Source organism: Entelurus aequoreus, linkage group LG11, assembly GCF_033978785.1.
Source record: "Entelurus aequoreus isolate RoL-2023_Sb linkage group LG11, RoL_Eaeq_v1.1, whole genome shotgun sequence".
NCBI lineage: Eukaryota > Metazoa > Chordata > Actinopteri > Syngnathiformes > Syngnathidae > Entelurus > Entelurus aequoreus.
In genome coordinates this window covers 6,569,645-6,591,219 of record NC_084741.1, presented here as the reverse complement: position 1 = coordinate 6,591,219, position 21,575 = coordinate 6,569,645, and the positions used below count along the sequence as shown (strand labels likewise).

Below are 21,575 nucleotides of genomic sequence, written 5' to 3'. Positions count from 1 at the left end.
AAAAAATGGATGGATGGATGAATAGGTACACGACACAAACATTCAAATGCAAAATATCTCACCAAGCAAATAGCTTAGAAAACAACTTTCCAATTGTACTCAAAACTTTGTGATAGACCACATTTGAAAGGAAGCTACCAAGTTGATTTTCAAGACAAACATTTTTTTTAAAGAAAAAAATGTATTTTAAGGTCAAAGTTGATTTTCATGACAAAAAATGATTTTCAAGGTAAAAGTTGATTTTCAAGACAAACTTTTTTTTTTAAAGAAAAAAATGATTTTCAAGGTAAAAGTTGATTTTCATGACAAAAAATTATTTTCAAGGTAAAAGTTGATTTTCATGACAAAAAATTATTTTCAAGGTAAAAGTTGATTTTCATGACAAAAAATGATTTTCAAGGTAAAAGTTGATTTTCAAGACAAACATTTTTTTTAAAGAAAAAAATGATTTTGAAGTTAAAAGTTGATTTTCATGACAAAAAATGATTTTCAAGGTAAAAGTTGATTCTCATGACAAAAAATGATTTTCAAGGTAAAAGTTGATTTTCAAGACACACATTTTTTTTTAAAGAAAAAAATTATTTTCAAGGTAAAAGTTGATTTTCAAGACAAACATTTTTTTTAAAGAAAAAAATGATTTTCAAGTTAAAAGTTGATTTTCATGACAAAAAATTATTTTCAAGGTAAAAGTTGATTTTCATGACAAAAAAATATTTTCAAGGTAAAAGTTGATTTTCAAGACAAAAAAATGTTTTTTAAAGAAAAAAATGAATTTCAAGGTAAAAGTTGATTTTCATGACAAAAAATGATTTTCAAGGTAAAAGTTGATTTTCATGACAAAAAATGATTTTCAAGGTAAAAGTTGATTTTCATGACAAAAAATGATTTTCAAGGTAAAAGTTGATTTTAAGGAAAAAAATGATTTTCAAGGTAAAAGTTGATTTTCATGACAAAAAATGATTTTCAAGGTAAAAGTTGATTTTCATGACAAAAAATGATTGTCAAGGTAAAAGTTGATTTTCAAGACAAACATTTCTTTTGAAAGAAAAAAATGATTTTCAAGGTAAAAGTTGATTTTCATGACAAAAAATGATTTTCAAGGTAAAAGTTGATTTTCATGACAAAAAATGATTTTCAAGGTAAAAGTTGATTTTCAAGACAAACATTTCTTTTGAAAGAAAAAAATGATTTTCAAGGTAAAAGTTGATTTTCATGACAAAAAATGATTTTCAAGGTAAAAGTTGATTTTCAAGACATTTTTTTTTTGAAGAAAAAAATGATTTTGAAAGTAAAAGTTGATTTTCATGACAAAATGATTTTCAAGGTAAAAGTTGATTTTCAAGACAAAACTTTTTTTTTTAAAGAAAAAAATGATTTTCAAGGTAAAATTTGATTTTCAAGACAAACATTTTTTTTTAAAGAAAAAAATGATTTTCAAGGTAAAAGTTGATTTTCAAGACAAACATTTCTTTTGAAAGAAAAAAATGATTTTCAAGGTAAAAGTTGACTTTCATGACAAAAAATGATTTTCAAGGTAAAAGTTGATTTTCATGACAAAAAATGATTTTCAAAGTAAAAGTTGATTTTCAAGACAAAAATTTTTTTTTAAAGAAAAAAATGATTTTCAAGGTAAAAGTTGATTTTCAAGACAAACATTTCTTTTGAAAGAAAAAAATGATTTTCAAGGTAAAAGTTGACTTTCATGACAAAAAATGATTTTCAAGGTAAAAGTTGATTTTCATGACAAAAAATGATTTTCAAGGTAAAAGTTGATTTTCAAGACAAAAAATTTTTTTTAAAGAAAAAAATGATTTTCAAGGTAAAAGTTGATTTTCATGACAAAAAATGATTTTCAAGGTAAAAGTTGATTTTCATGACAAAAAATTATTTTCAAAGTAAAAGTTGATTTTCAAGACAAACATTTTTTTTTAAAAGAAAAAAAATGATTTTCAAGGTAAAAGTTGATTTTCATGACAAAAAATGATTTTCAAGGTAAAAGTTGATTTTCAAAACAAACATTTTTTTTTAAAGAAAAAAATGATTTTCAAGGCAAAAGTTGATTGCCGCTTGTTTTTGTATTGAATTGAAAGGGACAAGCGGTAGAAAATGGATGGATGTAGAGAAATGTCACCTACAAGAAAATGAACTTCAAAACAGCATAGCTCCCTTATTTGTAAAAAATGCATGAAAAAACAACAACAAATGGATTAGTTCAGTAACCCAAAGAAAATAACTTGATTAATCATCATTTTTTATTATCAAATGAAGTTAATTAGCGACATTACAATTAACAGAAACATTTAATAACTTCTATATTTCCTTGACTTCTCAAATGGGGTTTTCAACAGATAACACCTTTTGTGAAAAAGCAATCTAAAACAATGTATTTTCCATTAAATCTAATTACTTAATCAATTATTTCATCAGTTAACTGAACATACACAAATTCCCTATAAATTGTAATGTTTTTTTTTGTTCCAAATGATACCTTAAAGAAGTTCAATCATGCAGTGTTGCCACTATTTGATTGATTGATTGATTGAAACTTTTATTAGTAGATTCAGTACAGTACATATTCCGTACAATTGACCACTAAATGGTAACACCCCAATAAGTTTTTACACTTGTTTAAGTCGGGGTCCACATACTCAACCCATGGTACAAATATATACTATCATCATAATACAGTCATCACACAAGTTAATCATCACAGTATATACATTGAATTATTTACATTATTTACAATCCGGGGGTGGGATGAGGAGGGTTTGGTTGGTATCAGCACTTCAGTCATCAACAATTGCATCATCAGAGAAATGGACATTGAAACGGTGTAGGTGTGACTTGGTAGGATATGTACAGCCAGCAGAGAACATAGTGAGTTCACATAGCATAAGAACAAGTATATACATTTGATTGTTTACAATCTGGGGAGGTGGGATGTGGAAGGGAGGGTGTTAGTTTAGGGTTGAAGTTGCCTGGAGATGTTCTTTTAGTGCGCTTTTGAAGGAGGATAGAGATGCCCTTTCTTTTATACCTGTTGGGGGTGCATTCCACATTGATGCGGCATAGAAAGAGAATGAGTTAAGATCTTTGTTAGATGGGAATCTGGGTTTAACGTGGTTAGTGGAGCTCCCCCTGGTGTTGTGGTTATGGCGGTCATTAAGGAAGTAGTTTGACATGTACTTCGGTATCAGGGAGGTGTAGCGGATTTTATAGACCAGGCTCAGTGCAAGTTGTTTAACTCTGTCCTCCACCTTGAGCCAGCCCACTTTAGAGAAGTGGGTAGGAGTGAGGTGTGATCTGGGGTGGAGGTCTAGAAGTAACCTGACTAGCTTGTTCTGGGATGTTTGGAGTTTAGATTTGAGGGTTTTGGAGGTGCTAGGGTACCAGGAGGTGCATGCGTAATTGAAAAAGGGTTGAACGAGAGTTCCCGCTAGAATCTTCATGGGGCTTTTGTTCCCTTCATAAACTATTTTTTAGACACTCAAGTTGCCACACAAGGTATCTGCGACCAGAGTGTACTTATGCTACTGAGAGACCATCCTTTTTTCAATAGTTTAAAAAGATATAAAACACAATTTAGGGTGAATAATTGTGCGTTGCTATGATACTATCCAACCATAGTGGAGGTTTGTTTCTGGGGGAAATGTTACACAATTGTTGGGGATTTTAATGGCTGCTATGATTAAATGTTCAGATTGACTTCATAAGGACAGATATATCTTTACTTATAGAACTATAAGTAAAGATAATAAAACTTACTTTCAGGTATAATTCTTTATGATCTTGAGATGTTGATTTTTTTTGCACTTCTTGAAATCAGATCCAGAAATTTGAAGTCAAGCCACTTCTGGGAAATTTGATTTGTGCTCGTCAATGACCGTATTTTTTGGACTACAGAGCACACCGGTATATTAGCTATATTATTGAAGAAAACAAATATGTTTCTATATATTAAAGGCACCGCACTATAAGCCACAGATATACAGTATATGTCGTGAAATGAGTTATTTACACAGAAAGATTTTGTAAATGTTATTTACATACTTTAATTGTGTCCAAACGGTGTCTGTAACACGGCAGTAAAACGGCTGATCAAACAAAACAGAAGTCATGGTCATGGACCCACTAGCTGCGCAAGCTAGCTCTCCAATCAGCCAAACAGACTCAATAACTCCACGCTGACGTTTTGGGGAATTCACTGAGGAATTTGTGAAACTGAAACAAAACAAAAAGAATCCCATGGTCATTTACTAATACTAACGCGGTCACTCGTAAACGCTAATGCTAACAACGCTAGCTTGATTACCATATGATGCAAATATGCATAAAAACACTTCTACAGACATCACGCATGGGACAGTTTAGTAAGTATGAATAGTTGAAGTTATTCTGTAAAACTTACAAACGTTGCTTGGATTGATCAATGAAAAATATAGAGAAAGAAATGGTATGGACTAATTGAAGATGGAACAGCACTTGTACTTCCGGTTGAAAGCACTCACCAGTAGGGATGATGTTTGATAAGAAATTATGGAGTTCGAGCCTATTATCGAATCCTCTTATCGAACCGATTCCTTATCGATTCTCTTATGGAGTCCAGATAGGTTGTTGTATATGGAAAAAAACACAATATTTGGTTTAACAAATCACTTCACATTCTCTACTGCTCGCTACTATAGTATTACCATATCTGAGTTATTGTGCAGAAATGTGGGGAAACAACTACAAATGTGCGCTACATTCGTTAACCGTGTTACAAAAAAATGTAATTAGACTGATACATAATGTTGGATATAGAGAACATACAGACACTTTTTTTTATTGAGTCAAAAATATTAAAGTTCGATGATTTGGTAAAATTGCAAACAGCTAAAATGATGTAGAATTAAATGACGGAATGGATGAAGTGAAGAAGGTAAACATTGTACTGATATGATCCACTCTAAGAGGTTGTTCAAATGAATATTGCTTACAAAGTACAAAGAAGAAGAATTATCGAAAATAAGATATTATTCATCTCAGTATATTAATAATGACTGAATTAATTAATTACATATTACAAAACTGTTGTTTGTACTAATTCACAGATATTTTATTATAAAAAGGTCAGTAAATGATGTATATATTTGTATGAAGTGGGAAAGGGGAAGGATTAAATAAGCTTTACTTCTTCCTACTCCTGTAAAGTGAAATTATATGAAACTGTGATGTATTATGATGTGGTCGGATCATATTTTGTTTAGTTATGTTCTGTTCATTTTTGGACTTCCTTAGTTGTTTTGTGCACTTCGGGGGTTTGTTTTAGTCACCGTGGTTACTTATGATTCTCACCTGCCTTGTACGCGCACCTGTTGCTCATCAGAGACTCTATTTAAAGGCCTACTGAAATGCTTTTTTAAAATTTAAACGGGAATAGCAGATCCATTCTATGTGTCATACTTGATCATTTCGCGATATTGCCATATTTTTGCTGAAAGGATTTAGTAGAGAAAATCGACGATAAAGTTCGCAACTTTTGCTCGCTGATAAAAAAAAAAGCCTTGCCTGTAGCGGAAGTAGCGTGACGTCACAGGAGCTAGTATTCCTCACAATTCCCCGTTGTTTACAATGGAGCGGGAGAGATTCGGACCGAGAAAGTGACGATTACCCCATTAATTTGAGCGAGGATGAAAGATTCGTAGATGAGGAACGTTACAGTGAAGGACTTGAGAGGCAGTGCAGGACGTATCTTTTTTCGCTCTGACCGTAACTTAGGTACAAGCTGGCTCATTGGATTCCACACTCTCCTTTTTCTATTGTGTATCACAGATTTGTATTTTAAGCCACCTGGGATACTATATCCTCTTGAAAATGAGAGTCGAGAACGCGAAATGGACATTCAGTGCCTTTTATCTCCACGACAATACAATCCACGAAATGCTTTAGCTATGAGCTAACGTGATAGCATCTTGCTTTAACTGCATATAGAAACAAAGAAATAAACCCCTGACTGGAAGGATAGATAGAAAATCAACAATACTATTAAACCGTGGACATGTAAATACACGGTTAATGCTTTCCAGGCTGGCGAAGGTTAACAATGCTGTGCTAACGACGCCATTGAAGCTAACTTAGCAACTTAGCAACGGGACCTCACAGAGCTATGCTAAAAACATTAGCTCTCCACCTACGCCAGCCAGCCCTCATCTACTCATCAACACCCGTGCTCACCTGCGTTCCAGCGATCGGCAGAAGGACGAAGGACTTCACCCGATGCGTTTGGCGGCCCGGAGACATAGGAAGTCAAGGTGAGGTCGGCGGCTAGCGCGGCTAGCGCTCCAACAAAGTCCTCCTGGTTGTGTTGCTGTAGTCCGCTGCTAATACACTGATCCCACCTACAACTGTCTTCTTTGCAGCCTTCATTGTTCATTAAACACATTGCACGTGTGCAGTGGACATACACAGGTTGGCGGCCAACTGTCACGTACTGACATTTCCGATTTAGCGTGGCTAAACGTCTTATAACACATTTGATAAGAGCATTTTGTTGTTGTTTTACTGAAAAGACAGCACAATAAGTATCTTTTTTGTATACATTCATGTGGTAAAAAAGAACATTACATGGTATCCTCCCTAATGTCGAGGTAGAAAATTGCACCGAATGAAAATAACACAGAAAATGTGAGATGCGGACAAAATGAACACATCATCTTTGGTCTTCAAAATCAATAGGAGTCCTGCTCAGACACTCAGCGACATAATTGGGGCGTCATCTTGGATGAGAAACGTGGTACAATTTAGAGTTCAAACACAACTTTATGGAAAAATATGCCTCAAGAGCCCAACAAAATGTGAGTTCAAAGCATCCTTCTTCAAAGCACACTTGTTGCGGTGTTCGTCACCACTTACTGGGAAGGGAAAGTGTAACGATAACCATAGAGCACTGGAGATCACAAGCTTTTCACAATAAGCCCTTGTTTTGTTGGTTAATGACACAATAGACTTGGCTGACAAATGTTTATTTGTGAATGTTGCCCCGTTACATTTGATCATATCATTCATATTTGACATACAATCCCACTGCCATACAAACTTCAAAGCTCCACCACTGATGACGACAAATAGGAGTGGACATTTCTGGCTCGGCAGTTCCGCGCTGAACACTTGAATGAAGTGTGTATAGACCTGTTATACAGTGGAACCCGTTTATGTTGACGCCACTCAGACGGTTGACATTAGCGGCTGTTGACATAACAGAAACTTACCATTGTTTACACATTGATGGCCGACAATTAGTGATGGCTCCCTGTTACATTCCGACCCGTATGCTACCAATTCAACGCTAGCAATTTTTGATAGTTTTGTGTGTGTTCATCTGTTAATAAATAATTGTCATGTCTGTGTTAATCATGTTTTTGTTTTGCTTGGGTTTTGGGCTCTTTTTTTAGTTCCTGGTTGCATTTCCTTGTTTGGTTTGGTTTCCATGGTCACCCATTAGTTTTCACCTGTCTTGTCACGCACCTGTCTCACGTTTTCACTAATCATGTCACCAGTATTTAAGGCCATTGTTGCCAGGCAGTCGGCCTGGCGACGTGACTCTGTTCACCCTCATGATCCATGTCAAGTAAGTTTGGTTATTGTTCATAGTTTTTTTGCCTTTGTGCTAGTGTTTTGTTTTCATAGTCTAGTTTTGTACTTCCGCCATTGTGCGCGCCTTTTGTTCATCCCCTTTCGAGCCTTTTTTGAGGTGATGTATTAAACATGTCCTCACCTGCACGCCACGTTTGGTCCAATTCCTTTGCACCACGGGAGAACAAACCACGCCACAGACCAAGTCTTGACAATAATGACTTTTAAATAATACAATATTATTTGTTCTAAATTTAATATTTAATACTGTTAATAAAGAAAACTGCATATCTTCCTTTTTAACACCTCTGAGTCTAAGTATATATATATATATATATATATATATATATATATATATATATATATATATATATATATATATATATATATATATATATATATATATATGTCTTAATTAGATTATCCAAAAAAATAGTGCTCGATACCGTGGTAGAGCGTAATATGTATGTGTGGGAAAAAATCACAAGACTATTTAATCTCTACAGGCCTGTTTCATGAGGGGTTTTCCTCAATCTCCTGAGGATTGAGGAAAACCCCTCATGAAACAGGCTTGTAGAGATGAAATAGTCTTGTGATTTTTTCCCACACATACACACACACATATATATATATATATATATATATATATATATATATATATATATATATATATATATATATATATATATATATATATATATATATATATATATATATATATATATATATATATATATATATATATATATATATATATATATATATATATATATATATATATATATATATTAATTAGTAGATGCAGTGTATAGACTACTGTGTCTTGTCATAGTCAGGAAGTAGTCTTTGCTATTAAGTTGAATGTGCCAGTCTTGTCTTGTGTTGAGTCCTACAAAGTTTTTATACTGTAAGTATTGTACTTATCCCACACAAGTTGTTTGATTATTACGTGCATCTTGGTTGTGATTTTGATTTTTTTTTTTTTTTTTAATGACAAACCTGCTCATGCTAATAAGTAACAGGAATATGGCATATCCAATGTAAAGTAGCATTGAGCTAGCACCTTTTCAAAAGTGGACCCTCACTGTACTTTCAAGCGCCTTCTTTCTTGCTTTGTTGGCAGGAAAAATGGTCACATTTACTGAGAGGCAATTTGGCAGAATCTTAACACGACAAAGTTATCAAAATATGGTACCGTTTGATTTTAGACGTGAATCGGTATCTGGTAGTACTGACGGAATTAGGTTGGTACTGATAAAAGTACTGAATTTGGTACCTGTCCAAGTAAATATAAAGGCTTTTTGAACCTTTTTGTTTGTGCATATTGCGGGCTGTTGACAAATAAGTGTTGTCAACTTAAGCGTGTCCCACTGTATTAACAAGAGTGAAGTTACAGATCTCATTACTCGACATTAGCAGGAATCCATTAAAGATCTTTACTGAGACCATGCGGTCTTCTCGGGTGGATGCACAGGTAGGCCGGTTTGTGAGATTATGGGCTAATAAATGTGAAACACCTGTTTGATTGTTACGTGCATTTAGTTGTAGTTTTGATTGAAAACATTAGGAGGTGTTGACATTGCCATGTAAAATTGCTTATGCTAATCAGTAGCATGCATATGGCATATCCCATGTAAACTAGCATTGAGCTAGCGCATGTTTAAAAGTGGAGCCTTGATGTACTGTCAAGTGCCTTCTTTTGGCTTTGCTAGCAGGAAAAATTGTACTATCATGTAGAATTTGTCCGTCTGAGTCCGCTCTGAGCGCTTAACTGCTTATTTCCCTGCCAAGTGCTGGAGCTGGTGCTGAGTTTGCAACCGAACACGACATCACATTCAACAAAGGTATTAAAATATGGTACATTCTGATTTAAGCGAATCGGTACCTGGTAGTACCGACGGAATTCGGTTGGCACCTATAAAACTACTGAATTTGTTACCTATCCCAAGTAATAACGAATGATTTTTTTCCCCCATTTTCCTCAACGGCTGATGACAAATAAGTGTTGTCAACTTAAGCGTGTCCCACTGTATTAACAAGAGTGAAGTTACACAGAGTCCAGGCAGATCTCATTACTCCACATTAGCAGGAATCCATTAAAGATCTTTACTGAGACGATGCTGTCTACTCCGCCTACTGCGGGTGGATGCACAAGAAGGCTGGTTTGTGTTTGCCATAGTAGTAGGTCTCCACGCTGAAGTTGTTGGACTCCACCACCTCCTTGTAGTGGCTGACGGCGTGCACCAGGCAGTTGGGGAAGCATTTGTTCAGAGTCAGCGCCACCGCCATCATGTTTCCCTTAAGTTTTTGCTTCTCGATCTGCTCCCTGATCTGGATCTTGTCGATGGGCTGAGGGTCCACGCAAAAGGACACCACCACTTTGATCTTGTTGCTGGTGGTCATGTCAAACCAGCTGGCGCCGCCGCTGCCGTGGGACTTCTTCCCTGCCAGCCAGTTGTAGAAGAAGATGCGCTCCTTGCTGTTGAAGGCTCGGACCGACCACTTGACCCAGTCGTACTTCTTCACGAGGGAGTCCAGCAGTGCTCGGGTGAAGTCTTCATTGACTGTGCCGGGGTTCCCCTCCAGCTGTTTCTCCAGGTCCATTTTGGCCTGGTCCATAAAGGTCTCTGTGCAATGATCCACTGCGGTTTTCATCCTTTTCTCCACCGCCTCCATTCGTGTCTGCCACTTGGTCATCAAGTCCATCTCCACCGCGCCCTCCTTGAGGGCGGCGTAGCCCATGATGGCGATGAGGCCGACGACGAAAAGCTTCTTCAGCGAAGCGCAGAATTCCTCCACCGCCCTCCTGCTCCTCTGCTCTGTGGCAACCACCGTGTCCAGCATGGGATCGCCTGAGGTGTTCTCTCCCATGACGGCGTTGTAGAGAGCGTCCAAGTTCAAGTCGCCGTCTGTGTTCTCGTAATACTTGAGGAACTTCTCCTTCTTTTTCACTTTCCAGTCTGGCTTGGCGTTGAGAAACTCCTGGAACTTTTCGTACTGGCCGAGCATCTGAGCCTCACGGTCAAAGTTCTGCTTGTTCATGGACGTCCTCTGCAGCTCCAGAGCAATTTTATCAATCTCATTCTGGATGCCCAACACCTTCTCGTTGACCTCTTCTATCTTCTTAGTCAGGTAGATGGCCTCTTTGCTCTCGGGGTTGTTGAGGATCTCCGCCGAGGCCATAAATACGGCCTCCAGGATGGGGTGGATCTGACCCACGGTGGCGGCCAGCACCTCCGCGGCTTGACCCATGATGTCCACCCCTTTCTCGATCTTGTCCCTGTTCTCCACCAGCCAATTTGCCACACTGTCCATGGTTGGGAATCTTGCTTGCTCAATGACCCTGAGCTGGAGATGTTTCTAAAAAGAAGACAAAGCGAGAAATGTGTCATTTGTAAGGTGCTGCGCCCTGGCCCACCGTTTGCAATCCTAAAGTTGGTCACCTCTGGCACATTTAAAAGAAGTGAGCCGGGGCTCGCCGAAAAGTTGCTAGTCATGCCGTGGGTTAGAATTTGGAAAGCAAGAAGCTTGAGAGGGACATTGTCCTGACACGCAGAGCGCCTCAGGTCATGTCTGCACTTGCCGTTTCATTTTTGTGACCCTCACAATCTCACACAGACACACACACACATTAGGGGATGGGAATAGCAAACCAGTTCTAGTTGAGAACTGGCTTCCAGTGTTTTAAATCCTCGGAATCATTTGACATTTTTGTTGCCATTCCCTTATCGATGCCTGGGCACCTAAGCGCCGCATGAGTCCTTCACGAGGAAGTGTGACAACAGGTCAGCTAACAACAATTGCAAAGTTCATATTCCATCAGAGGGAGGAAATACTACAAATATAGAGAAACATTAGCGCTTACAGAATGTAATAACTTTGAATACATGATCTCTCCTTTCCAGGCGGAAGTCAATCTCCACCACCGGCAAGACGTTATTTTCTGTAATTAATTAACTGACTAACACACCTTGTTGTAAAACCTGCTATTGTTAACTGTAAACATGAAAGTATTGCATCACATGCTGGGCTGCCACGGGCTCATTTGGGGGAGCAGAATTGTATTTGGAGCCCATCCCCCATTACATTTTCAAACAATCTCCATACTTTCTTCATCAAACTTGAATTCAATTTATAGCATGTTTTGTACTGAAACTAAATGATGGGACATCAATTGTTCAACTATTATTTTTTCGTTAAAATGAACAGTTTTGGCATTTTCAAAACATAAATGTCTCCAGATCCTGCTACCCCTATTTTGTCCGAGATTTGAACCCAAAGCCTCTGATTTGTAGAAGTAGGACTTATGCTCTGCACCACAGGGGCCACTTTCAATTCTGATCTATGAATGTCGACCAGCCTGACGGTCCATGGCCACATGTGTAGCAACCCTAGTCCATGGTCACATGTGTAGCAACCCTAGTCCATGGCCACATGTGTAGCAACCCTAGTCCATGGTCACATGTGTAGCAACCCTAGTCCATGGTCACATGTGTAGCAACCCTAGTCCATGGCCACATGTGTAGCAACCCTAGTCCATGGTCACATGTGTAGCAACCCTAGTCCATGGTCACATGTGTAGCAACCCTAGTCCATGGTCACATGTGTAGCAACCCTAGTCCATGGTCACATGTGTAGCAACCCTAGTCCATGGTCACATGTGTAGCAACCCTAGTCCATGGCCACATGTGTAGCAGCCCTAGTCCATGGCCACATGTGTAGCAACCCTAGTCCATGGTCACATGTGTAGCAACCCTAGTCCATGGTCACATGTGTAGCAACCCTAGTCCATGGCCACATGTGTAGCAACCCTAGTCCATGGCCACATGTGTAGCAACCCTAGACCATGGTCACATGTGTAGCAACCCTAGTCCATGGCCACATGTGTAGCAACCCTAGTCCATGGTCACATGTGTAGCAACCCTAGTCCATGGTCACATGTGTAGCAACCCTAGTCCATGGCCACAAGTGTAGCAACCCTAGTCCATGGCCACATGTGTAGCAACCCTAGTCCATGGTCACATGTGTAGCAACCCTAGTCCATGGCCACAATTGTAGCAACCCTAGTCCATGGTCACATGTGTAGCAACCCTAGTCCATGGTCACATGTGTAGCAACCCTAGTCCATGGCCACATGTGTAGCAACCCTAGTCCATGGTCACATGTGTAGCAACCCTAGTCCATGGAAACATGTGTAGCAACCCTAGTCCATGGTCACATGTGTAGCAACCCTAGTCCATGGCCACATGTGTAGCAACCCTAGTCCATGGTCACATGTGTAGCAACCCTAGTCCATGGTCACATGTGTAGCAACCCTAGTCCATGGTCACATGTGTAGCAACCCTAGTCCATGGCCACATGTGTAGCAACCATAGTCCATGGTCACATGTGTAGCAACCCTAGTCCATGGTCACATGTGTAGCAACCCTAGTCCATGGCCACATGTGTAGCAACCCTAGTCCATGGTCACATGTGTAGCAACTCTAGTCCATGGCCACATGTGTAGCAACCCTAGTCCATGGTCACATGTGTAGCAACCCTAGTCCATGGCCACATGTGTAGCAACCCTAGTCCATGGTCACATGTGTAGCAACCCTAGTCCATGGCCACATGTGTAGCAACCCTAGTCCATGGTCACATGTGTAGCAACCCTAGTCCATGGTCACATGTGTAGCAACCCTAGTCCATGGCCACATGTGTAGCAACCCTAGTCCATGGTCACATGTGTAGCAACCTTAGTCCATGGCCACATGTGTAGCAACCCTAGTCCATGGCCACATGTGTAGCAACCCTAGTCCATGGTCACATGTGTAGCAACCCTAGTCCATGGCCACATGTGTAGCAACCCTAGTCCATGGTCACATGTGTAGCAACCGTAGTCCATGGCCACATGTGTAGCAACCCTAGTCCATGGTCACATGTGTAGCAACCCTAGTCCATGGCCACATGTGTAGCAACCCTAGTCCATGGTCACATGTGTAGCAACCCTAGTCCATGGTCACATGTGTAGCAACCCTAGTCCATGGCCACATGTGTCTACTAGCAGGTGAGAGATGCATGAATTATAATCTAGAATTGACTTTTAGCAAGTTTGAGACCAAGCAGAAGCAGCAGGGTGTCAACAATAGCAGCTAAGCTAGCATTAGCACACTGTTATCAATGCACCGTTAAAATAGCCCGTCTGCGTCAGCGCTTGTAATAACAAAATCACTCCTGTTTGTTTACTTGTAATAACAATATCACTCATGTTTGTTTACTTGTAATAACAATATCACTCATGTTTGCTTACTTGTAATAACAATATCACTCCTGTTTGTTTACTTGTAATAACAATATCACTCCTGTTTGTTTACTTGTAATAACAAAATCACTCCTGTTTGTTTACTTGTAATAACAATATCACTCATGTTTGCTTACTTGTAATAACAATATCACTCCTGTTTGTTTACTTGTAATAACAATATCACTCCTGTTTGTTTACTTGTAATAACAATATCACTCCTGTTTGTTTACTTGTAATAACAATATCACTCATGTTTGCTTACTTGTAATAACAATATCACTCATGTTTGTTTACTTGTAATAACAATATCACTCATGTTTGTTTATTTGTAATAACAATATCAGTCATGTTTGCTTACTTGTAATAACAATATCACTCATGTTTGTTTACTTGTAATAACAATATCACTCATGTTTGCTTACTTGTAATAACAATTTCACTCATGTTTGCTTACTTGTAATAACAATATCACTCCTGTTTGTTTACTTGTAATAATAATATCACTCCTGTTTGTTTACTTGTAATAACAATATCGCTCATGTTTGCTTACTTGTAATAACAATATCACTCCTGTTTGTTTACTTGTAATAACAATATCACTCATGTTTGCTTACTTGTAATAACAATATCACTCCTGTTTGTTTACTTGTAATAACAATATCACTCCTGTTTGTTTACTTGTAATAACAATATCACTCATGTTTGCTTACTTGTAATAACAATTTCACTCATGTTTGCTTACTTGTAATAACAATATCACTCATGTTTGTTTACTTGTAATAACAATTTCACTCATGTTTGCTTACTTGTAATAACAATATCACTCCTGTTTGCTTACTTGTAATAACAATTTCACTCATGTTTGCTTACTTGTAATAACAATATCACTCATGTTTGTTTACTTGTAATAACAATATCACTCATGTTTGTTTACTTGTAATAACAATATCATTCATATTTGCTTACTTGTAATAACAATATCACTCCTGTTTGTTTACTTGTAATAACAATATCACTCATGTTTGCTTACTTGTAATAACAATATCACTCATGTTTGTTTACTTGTAATAACAATATCACTCATGTTTGCTTACTTGTAATAACAATATCACTCATGTTTGTTTACTTGTAATAACAATATCACTCATGTTTGCTTACTTGTAATAACAATATCACTCATGTTTGTTTACTTGTAATAACAATATCACTCATGTTTGCTTACTTGTAATAACAATATCACTCATGTTTGTTTACTTGTAATAACAATATCACTCATGTTTGCTTACTTGTAATAACAATATCACTCCTGTTTGTTTACTTGTAATAACAATATCACTCCTGTTTGTTTACTTGTAATAACAATATCACTCATGTTTGCTTACTTGTAATAACAATATCACTCATGTTTGTTTACTTGTAATAACAATATCACTCATGTTTGCTTACTTGTAATAACAATATCACTCATGTTTGTTTACTTGTAATAACAATATCACTCATGTTTGCTTACTTGTAATAACAATATCACTCATGTTTGCTTACTTGTCAGGTCAGGGCATGTAAATGGAGTATTGTTGGTGGTAAAATGGTTAAAAAGTTAAATAAACAAATAAAGTCAACTAGTTTGTTCACACTGCTGCTACTTTAACTGTTGTGTTTATGCACTCATGTTTCTTCTAAACTAAACAACGTTGATGCTAATCAACCGAATCGTTAAGCAGAATGGAAAATGGAATATAAATGGTAAAGATCTCATCCATTGCCGTCCCTACACACGGATGTCCGCCCACTGCAAATATCAACATGGAGCTAAGGAGTTGTGACGCAACATGGCTGCACTCTCTGGTCATTGTCCACCCCCAAAGGCTAAAGCAAAGCCAGATGTTCACAGAGGAGGTGGTTTATTCCTGGTAAGTCTTATGTTCCGCTGAGACATGATCTAACTTGCTGCTTCGCTCGGGGAGTCAATATTGTGTTAGGGAAAAAAAGGCACACCCAAAAAGCCTGGCAGGATTAAAAAAAGACAAGACAAAAGTCAGCGCTGCACTTGTCCAACCTGGTAATCACGTCACCACTCGGGCCGCAACACACTCAAACATGTGTTTGCGATGTGAAAGGACAAATGGGTATATACACATGGATGTTATGTGTTTGGGATGTGAACGGACATATGGGTAAATGCCATCATAGTTTGCTATGTGAAAAGACAAATAGGTATAGACCATCATAGTTTGCTATGTGAAAAGACAAATAGGTATAGACCATCATAGTTTGCTATGTGAAAAGACAAATAGGTATAGACCATCATAGTTTGCTATGTGAAAGGACAAATAGGTATAGACCATCATAGTTTGCTATGTGAAAAGACAAATAGGTATAGACCATCATAGTTTGCTATGTGAAAAGACAAATAGGTATAGACCATCATAGTTTGCTATGTGAAAAGACAAATAGGTATAGACCATCATAGTTTGCTATGTGAAAAGACAAATAGGTATAGACCATCATAGTTTGCTATGTGAAAGGACAAATAGGTATAGACCATCATAGTTTGCTATGTGAAAAGACAGATAGGTATAGACCATCATAGTTTGCTATGTGAAAGGACAAATAGGTATAGACCATCATAGTTTGCTATGTGAAAGGACAAATAGGTATAGACCATCATAGTTTGCTATGTGAAAGGACAAATAGGTATAGACCATCATAGTTTGCTATGTGAAAGGACAAATAGGTATAGACCATCATAGTTTGCTATGTGAAAGGACAAATAGGTATAGACCATCATAGTTTGCTATGTGAAAGGACAAATAGGTATAGACCATCATAGTTTGGTATGTGAAAAGACAAATAGGTATAGACCATCATAGTTTGCTATGTGAAAGGACAAATAGGTATAGAACATCATAGGTTGGTATGTGAAAAGACAAATAGGTATAGACCATCATAGTTTGCTATGTGAAAGGACAAATAGGTATAGACCATCATAGTTTGCTATGTGAAAGGACAAATAGGTATAGACCATCATAGTTTGGTATGTGAAAAGACAAATAGGTATAGACCATCATAGTTTGCTATGTGAAAGGACAAATAGGTATAGACCATCATAGTTTGCTATGTGAAAAGACAAATAGGTATAGACCATCACAGTTTGCTATGTGAAAAGACAAATAGGTATAGACCATCATAGTTTGCTATGTGAAAGGACAAATAGGTATAGACCATCATAGTTTGCTATGTGAAAGGACAAATAGGTATAGACCATCATAGTTTGCTATGTGAAAGGACAAATAGGTATAGACCATCATAGTTTGCTATGTGAAAGGACAAATAGGTATAGACCATCATAGTTTGCTATGTGAAAGGACAAATGGGTATAGACCATCATAGTTTGCTATGTGAAAGGACAAATAGGTATAGACCATCATAGTTTGCTATGTGAAAGGACAAATAGGTATAGGCCATCATAGTTTGGTATGTGAAAGGACAAATGGGTATAGACCATCATAGTTTGCTATGTGAAAGGAAAAATAGGTATAGGCCATCATAGTTTGGTATGTGAAAAGACAAATAGGTATAGACCATCATAGTTTGCTATGTGAAAGGAAAAATGGTTATATGCCATCATAGTTTGCTATGTGAAAGGACAAATGGGTATATACACATGGATGTTATGTGTTTGGGATGTGAACGGACATATGGGTGAATGCCATCATAGTTTGCTATGTGAAAGGACAAATAGGTATAGACCATCATAGTTTGCTATGTGAAAGGACAAATAGGTATAGGCCATCATAGTTTGCTATGTGAAAGGACAAATAGGTATAGGCCATCATAGTTTGGTATGTGAAAGGACAAATAGGTATAGACCATCATAGTTTGCTATGTGAAAGGACAAATAGGTATAGACCATCATAGTTCATGAAGTCAGGAAGGAGAGGACACGCCTCTTTATGATAAAACGTAGCCTTTGATCCTTAATCAGTCTTCCCAGCACACATCTACTGTACATCTACTGTACATCTACTGTACCGCACACATCTACTGTACAGCACACATCTACTGTACATCTACTGTACCGCACACATCTACTGTACATCTACTGTACCGCACACATCTACTGTACATCTACTGTACATCTACTGTACATCAGGGCTGCACAAACCTAAGCCCACGTACAGAAGAAGAGGTTGAATCCTACCCCTTTTCTATTTAGATGATATCTATATTTATATTTACTTCCTGTTCTCAATTGGCACACCATTTAAATCCATCAAGAATAATTGATAATATAGTTGAATGATTTGTCATTGACATAATGAGATGAATACGATGATGTCATTGATCATTTGTCATTGACATAATGAGATGAATACGATGATGTCATTGATCATTGAAGTTCCAAAAGTTTACCATGATTGTTCTCCTTTGGAATCGCTTTGAGGTTCTTAAACTTGTACTCTTAAAGTTGGGGTTAGGTTATGCGTTGGGGTTTGGGATAATGATTAGGGTTATCTAAGGGTTAGGGATTAGGATTGATATCAGGGTTGGGTTCAGAGTTGGGGTCAGGTTAGGGTTTAGGATTAGGGTTAGTCATACTTTTAGGGGTTAGGTTTAGCATTCAGGTTAGGGATTCTGATTGGAGTTATCAAAAGGGTTTGGGTTTAAGACGAGCAAAGGGCTTGGGTTTAGAGTTGGGGTCAGGTTAGGGTTTAGGATTAGGGTTAGTCATACTTTTAGGGGTTAGGTTTAGCATTCAGGTTAGGGATTCGGATTGGAGTTATCAAAAGGGTTTGGGTTTAAGACGAGCAAAGGGCTTGGGTTTAGAGTTGGTGTTAGGGTTTAGGATCAGAGTTGAAGCTCCAATTGAGAACTTTCAGTTTTGGTTGATTTTGGCGGCGCCAGTGGACCAAAGCAGTATTTTTCTGCCTGAAGGAAGAGCACATTTCCCACATCTCAGAAAGGACTGTCACATACTTCCAAACTGACAGGATAATCACACGATGATTCAGTAAGACTGAACTTTCCACAGTAGGAACCGACTTATTTGACTCAAACCTAACATTTGCGCTTTGCAGTCATGGCATTGTTTTTGTCTTCATAAAGTACTTTTGAGTTGTTGCGTGTCCGTGTGGAACTGCCAACTATCAAGCTATTTATTGCTACTACACACATTTCCCATAGCTAACATTAGCATTAGCATTTTGAGTTGAACATGGAAAGTCACCTACTAGTCCAGCAGGAACAGAACCAAGCAGACTCTCCTGGTCTTTGAGCTCACACCAGCCAGTGAAAGCCGGGCCAATGTTGATCCTTCATTGTCCTTTTATCTGGGTAGCCTCCCCTTTTTCTTTTTCTTGTCTGCTCAGGCAAAACTTTTCCTTTCTTTGGTTGTTTTGCAGCTTCTACCTTGATAGTAACGGATGTGGAAAGGGGGAGTGACATATGCCGTAAAGCAAGGCGGCACATTTGTCGTTTTTTTGTGTGGCAGGGTTCCTGTCACCTTGCTCAAAGTTGTTAGGTTAGGTTTAGCGTAGTGGTTAGGAATTATGATTAGAGTTATCAGAAGGGTTTGGGTTTAAGATTAGCAAAATAGTTGGGGTTAAGTTTGGTTAGTGTTAGCATTAAAGTTAGGAATTAAGAATTGCATTAGGGTTACGTTTAGCATTAAGGTTTGGGTTAGAGCAGGGGTAGGGAACCTATGGCTCTAGAGCCAGATGTGACTCTTTTGATGACTGCATCTGGCTCTCAGATCAATCTTAGCTGACATTGCTTAACACGATAAGTAATGAATAATTCCGCTGGTAATCACAGTGTTAAAAATAACGTTTAAAATATGAAACATTCTCATGCATTTTAATCCGTCCATCCGTTTTTTACCGCACCTGTTCAAGAAGTCGCATTAATTATTGGTTAGCTTCAGAATAACAATGTTATTCAAAATAATAAGAGACTTATTATACTCTAAAAATGTTGGTCTTACTTAAAAATGCACACATTTAGTTGTATTTAGTGTTAAAAAATATCATATGGCTCTCATGGAAAAACGTTTTAAAATGTTTGGCTTTTATGGCTCTCTCAGCCAAAACGGTTCCCGACCCCTGGGTTAGACTTTAGTTTCAAACTGGGGTTAGGTTTAGATTTAGGGTTAAGGATTTTGATTAGGGTTATCAGAAGTGTTTGGGTTTAAGATTAGCCAAAGGGTTGGGTTTAGAGTTTGCAGTTAAGTTAAAGATTAGGGTTAGGTTTAGCATTAGGGTTCAGGTAAGTGTATAATTTAGAGTTAGGGTTAGGTTTAGTATTAGAAATTAGGATTAGGGTTAGGGATAACTGTATTTAGAAGGATTAGAGTTGGAGTTAGGTTTAGCATTAAGGATAGGGAACATGATTCGGGTCATCAGAAGGGTCAAGGGTGGGGTTGGCATGAGGGTTACGTTTGGGGTTGGGGTTGGGTTTAGCATTAAGGTTAGGGATTTGGGTTAGCACATTTTGTTGGGTTTAGAGTTAGGGATTAGAATTTGGGTGAGGGTTACTTTTATGGATTAGAGCGGTAGGATTACCATTAGGGTTTTAGTCTGGATTTTGGGCACTTTTGCTGTCAGGCAGAAATGCAGTGAAGCATAAAAAGTTATTTGAAGGTAATTGTTGATGCGGGACAGAAAGGGCGAGGCTCTCTCTCTCTGTGTGCTTTTCAAACATGCAATCAAATCCCCGAGGAGTGACTGTGCAGACCGTGGCCTTCAAATATACCCTTTCCACCACTACGCTGACACGTTCATACGCTTCAAAAAGTCTTCCTCATTCTTTTCAACTTTCAGTGCCTCGTTAGTTTGACACTTGCTGGAAAGTGGACTTTTAAATGCTAGTTGCATGATCCTCGCAGGAAGTTAGTCGCTAGAAACATGGTAAGTCTCCACATTTTTGGACATCTCACGTGTAATACACGCTCAAGTCTCTATTTTAGGCCACCTTAAGTGGAACACACAATGGTGTGGCTGCTGTTTTCATCTCTTTTTTTTTAGACATTTTTTGCTTGTCACGTCAAAAAGGTCACCTGCCGCTCACAAATCCAAATAAAATTGATTTAAAAAAAAAAAAGTCTTCTATTCTTTCTATTTCCACTTTGTGAATAAGGTGCTTTGAAGAGTTCAGGATGAAGAAGGAAGAAAACTCACCTCAAGTGTTCTCCCAAGTAATCCAGCTGGGAATGTGAGCGCCAGCCTCCTTGGGATGTATATATGCACTCTCTCTCTCTCTCGCCCTCTCTCGCCCTCATCGTCACTCCCCCTCTGGAACTCCTCCATCCTTTCCCAGCATTCCAGGGGAGACGCCGATGGACGTGAGAGAGATAACACTCGCTATGCAGCGTGTTGTCAAACAGGGAGGTGGGGGGGCCACTCGCAGCCCTCAAGACAAAACCCCCCTTGTTGTGGCGAGCAGCCGGTCGCCACGGCAACCGCACCGGCTCTGCTCCAACTTCCCAGCATGCATGGCGAGCCGAGCTTCTTATCATGCTGGAGTTGTTCAGCAACTATAACAACAAATTCACTGGAAGCCATTAGGGATGGACGGCCATTGGTGGGTCACGCTTTGACGACTCGGGTGATGCGGGCAAAGAATCAGTCGGTCACGGCGCCGCCCGATGAAAGAGCGCCTGTGTGGTTGCAGCCTTCAGGAA

General features: G+C 38.3%; 1 protein-coding gene across 1 annotated transcript; it reads right to left on the bottom strand.

Annotated features, from left to right (window-relative positions):
- Window positions 1-8,363: 8,363 nt before the first annotated feature.
- On the bottom strand, window positions 8,364-21,119 carry rpz5 (rapunzel 5). Its single transcript, XM_062064085.1, has 2 exons — window positions 21,073-21,119; window positions 8,364-10,974 (listed from the first exon to the last, which is right to left on the bottom strand). Exon 2 carries the CDS (start codon window positions 10,927-10,929, stop codon window positions 9,748-9,750), a length of 1,182 nt encoding a protein of 393 aa, XP_061920069.1. The 5' UTR covers window positions 10,930-10,974; window positions 21,073-21,119; the 3' UTR covers window positions 8,364-9,747.
- Between the last annotated feature and the right edge of the window lie 456 nt (window positions 21,120-21,575).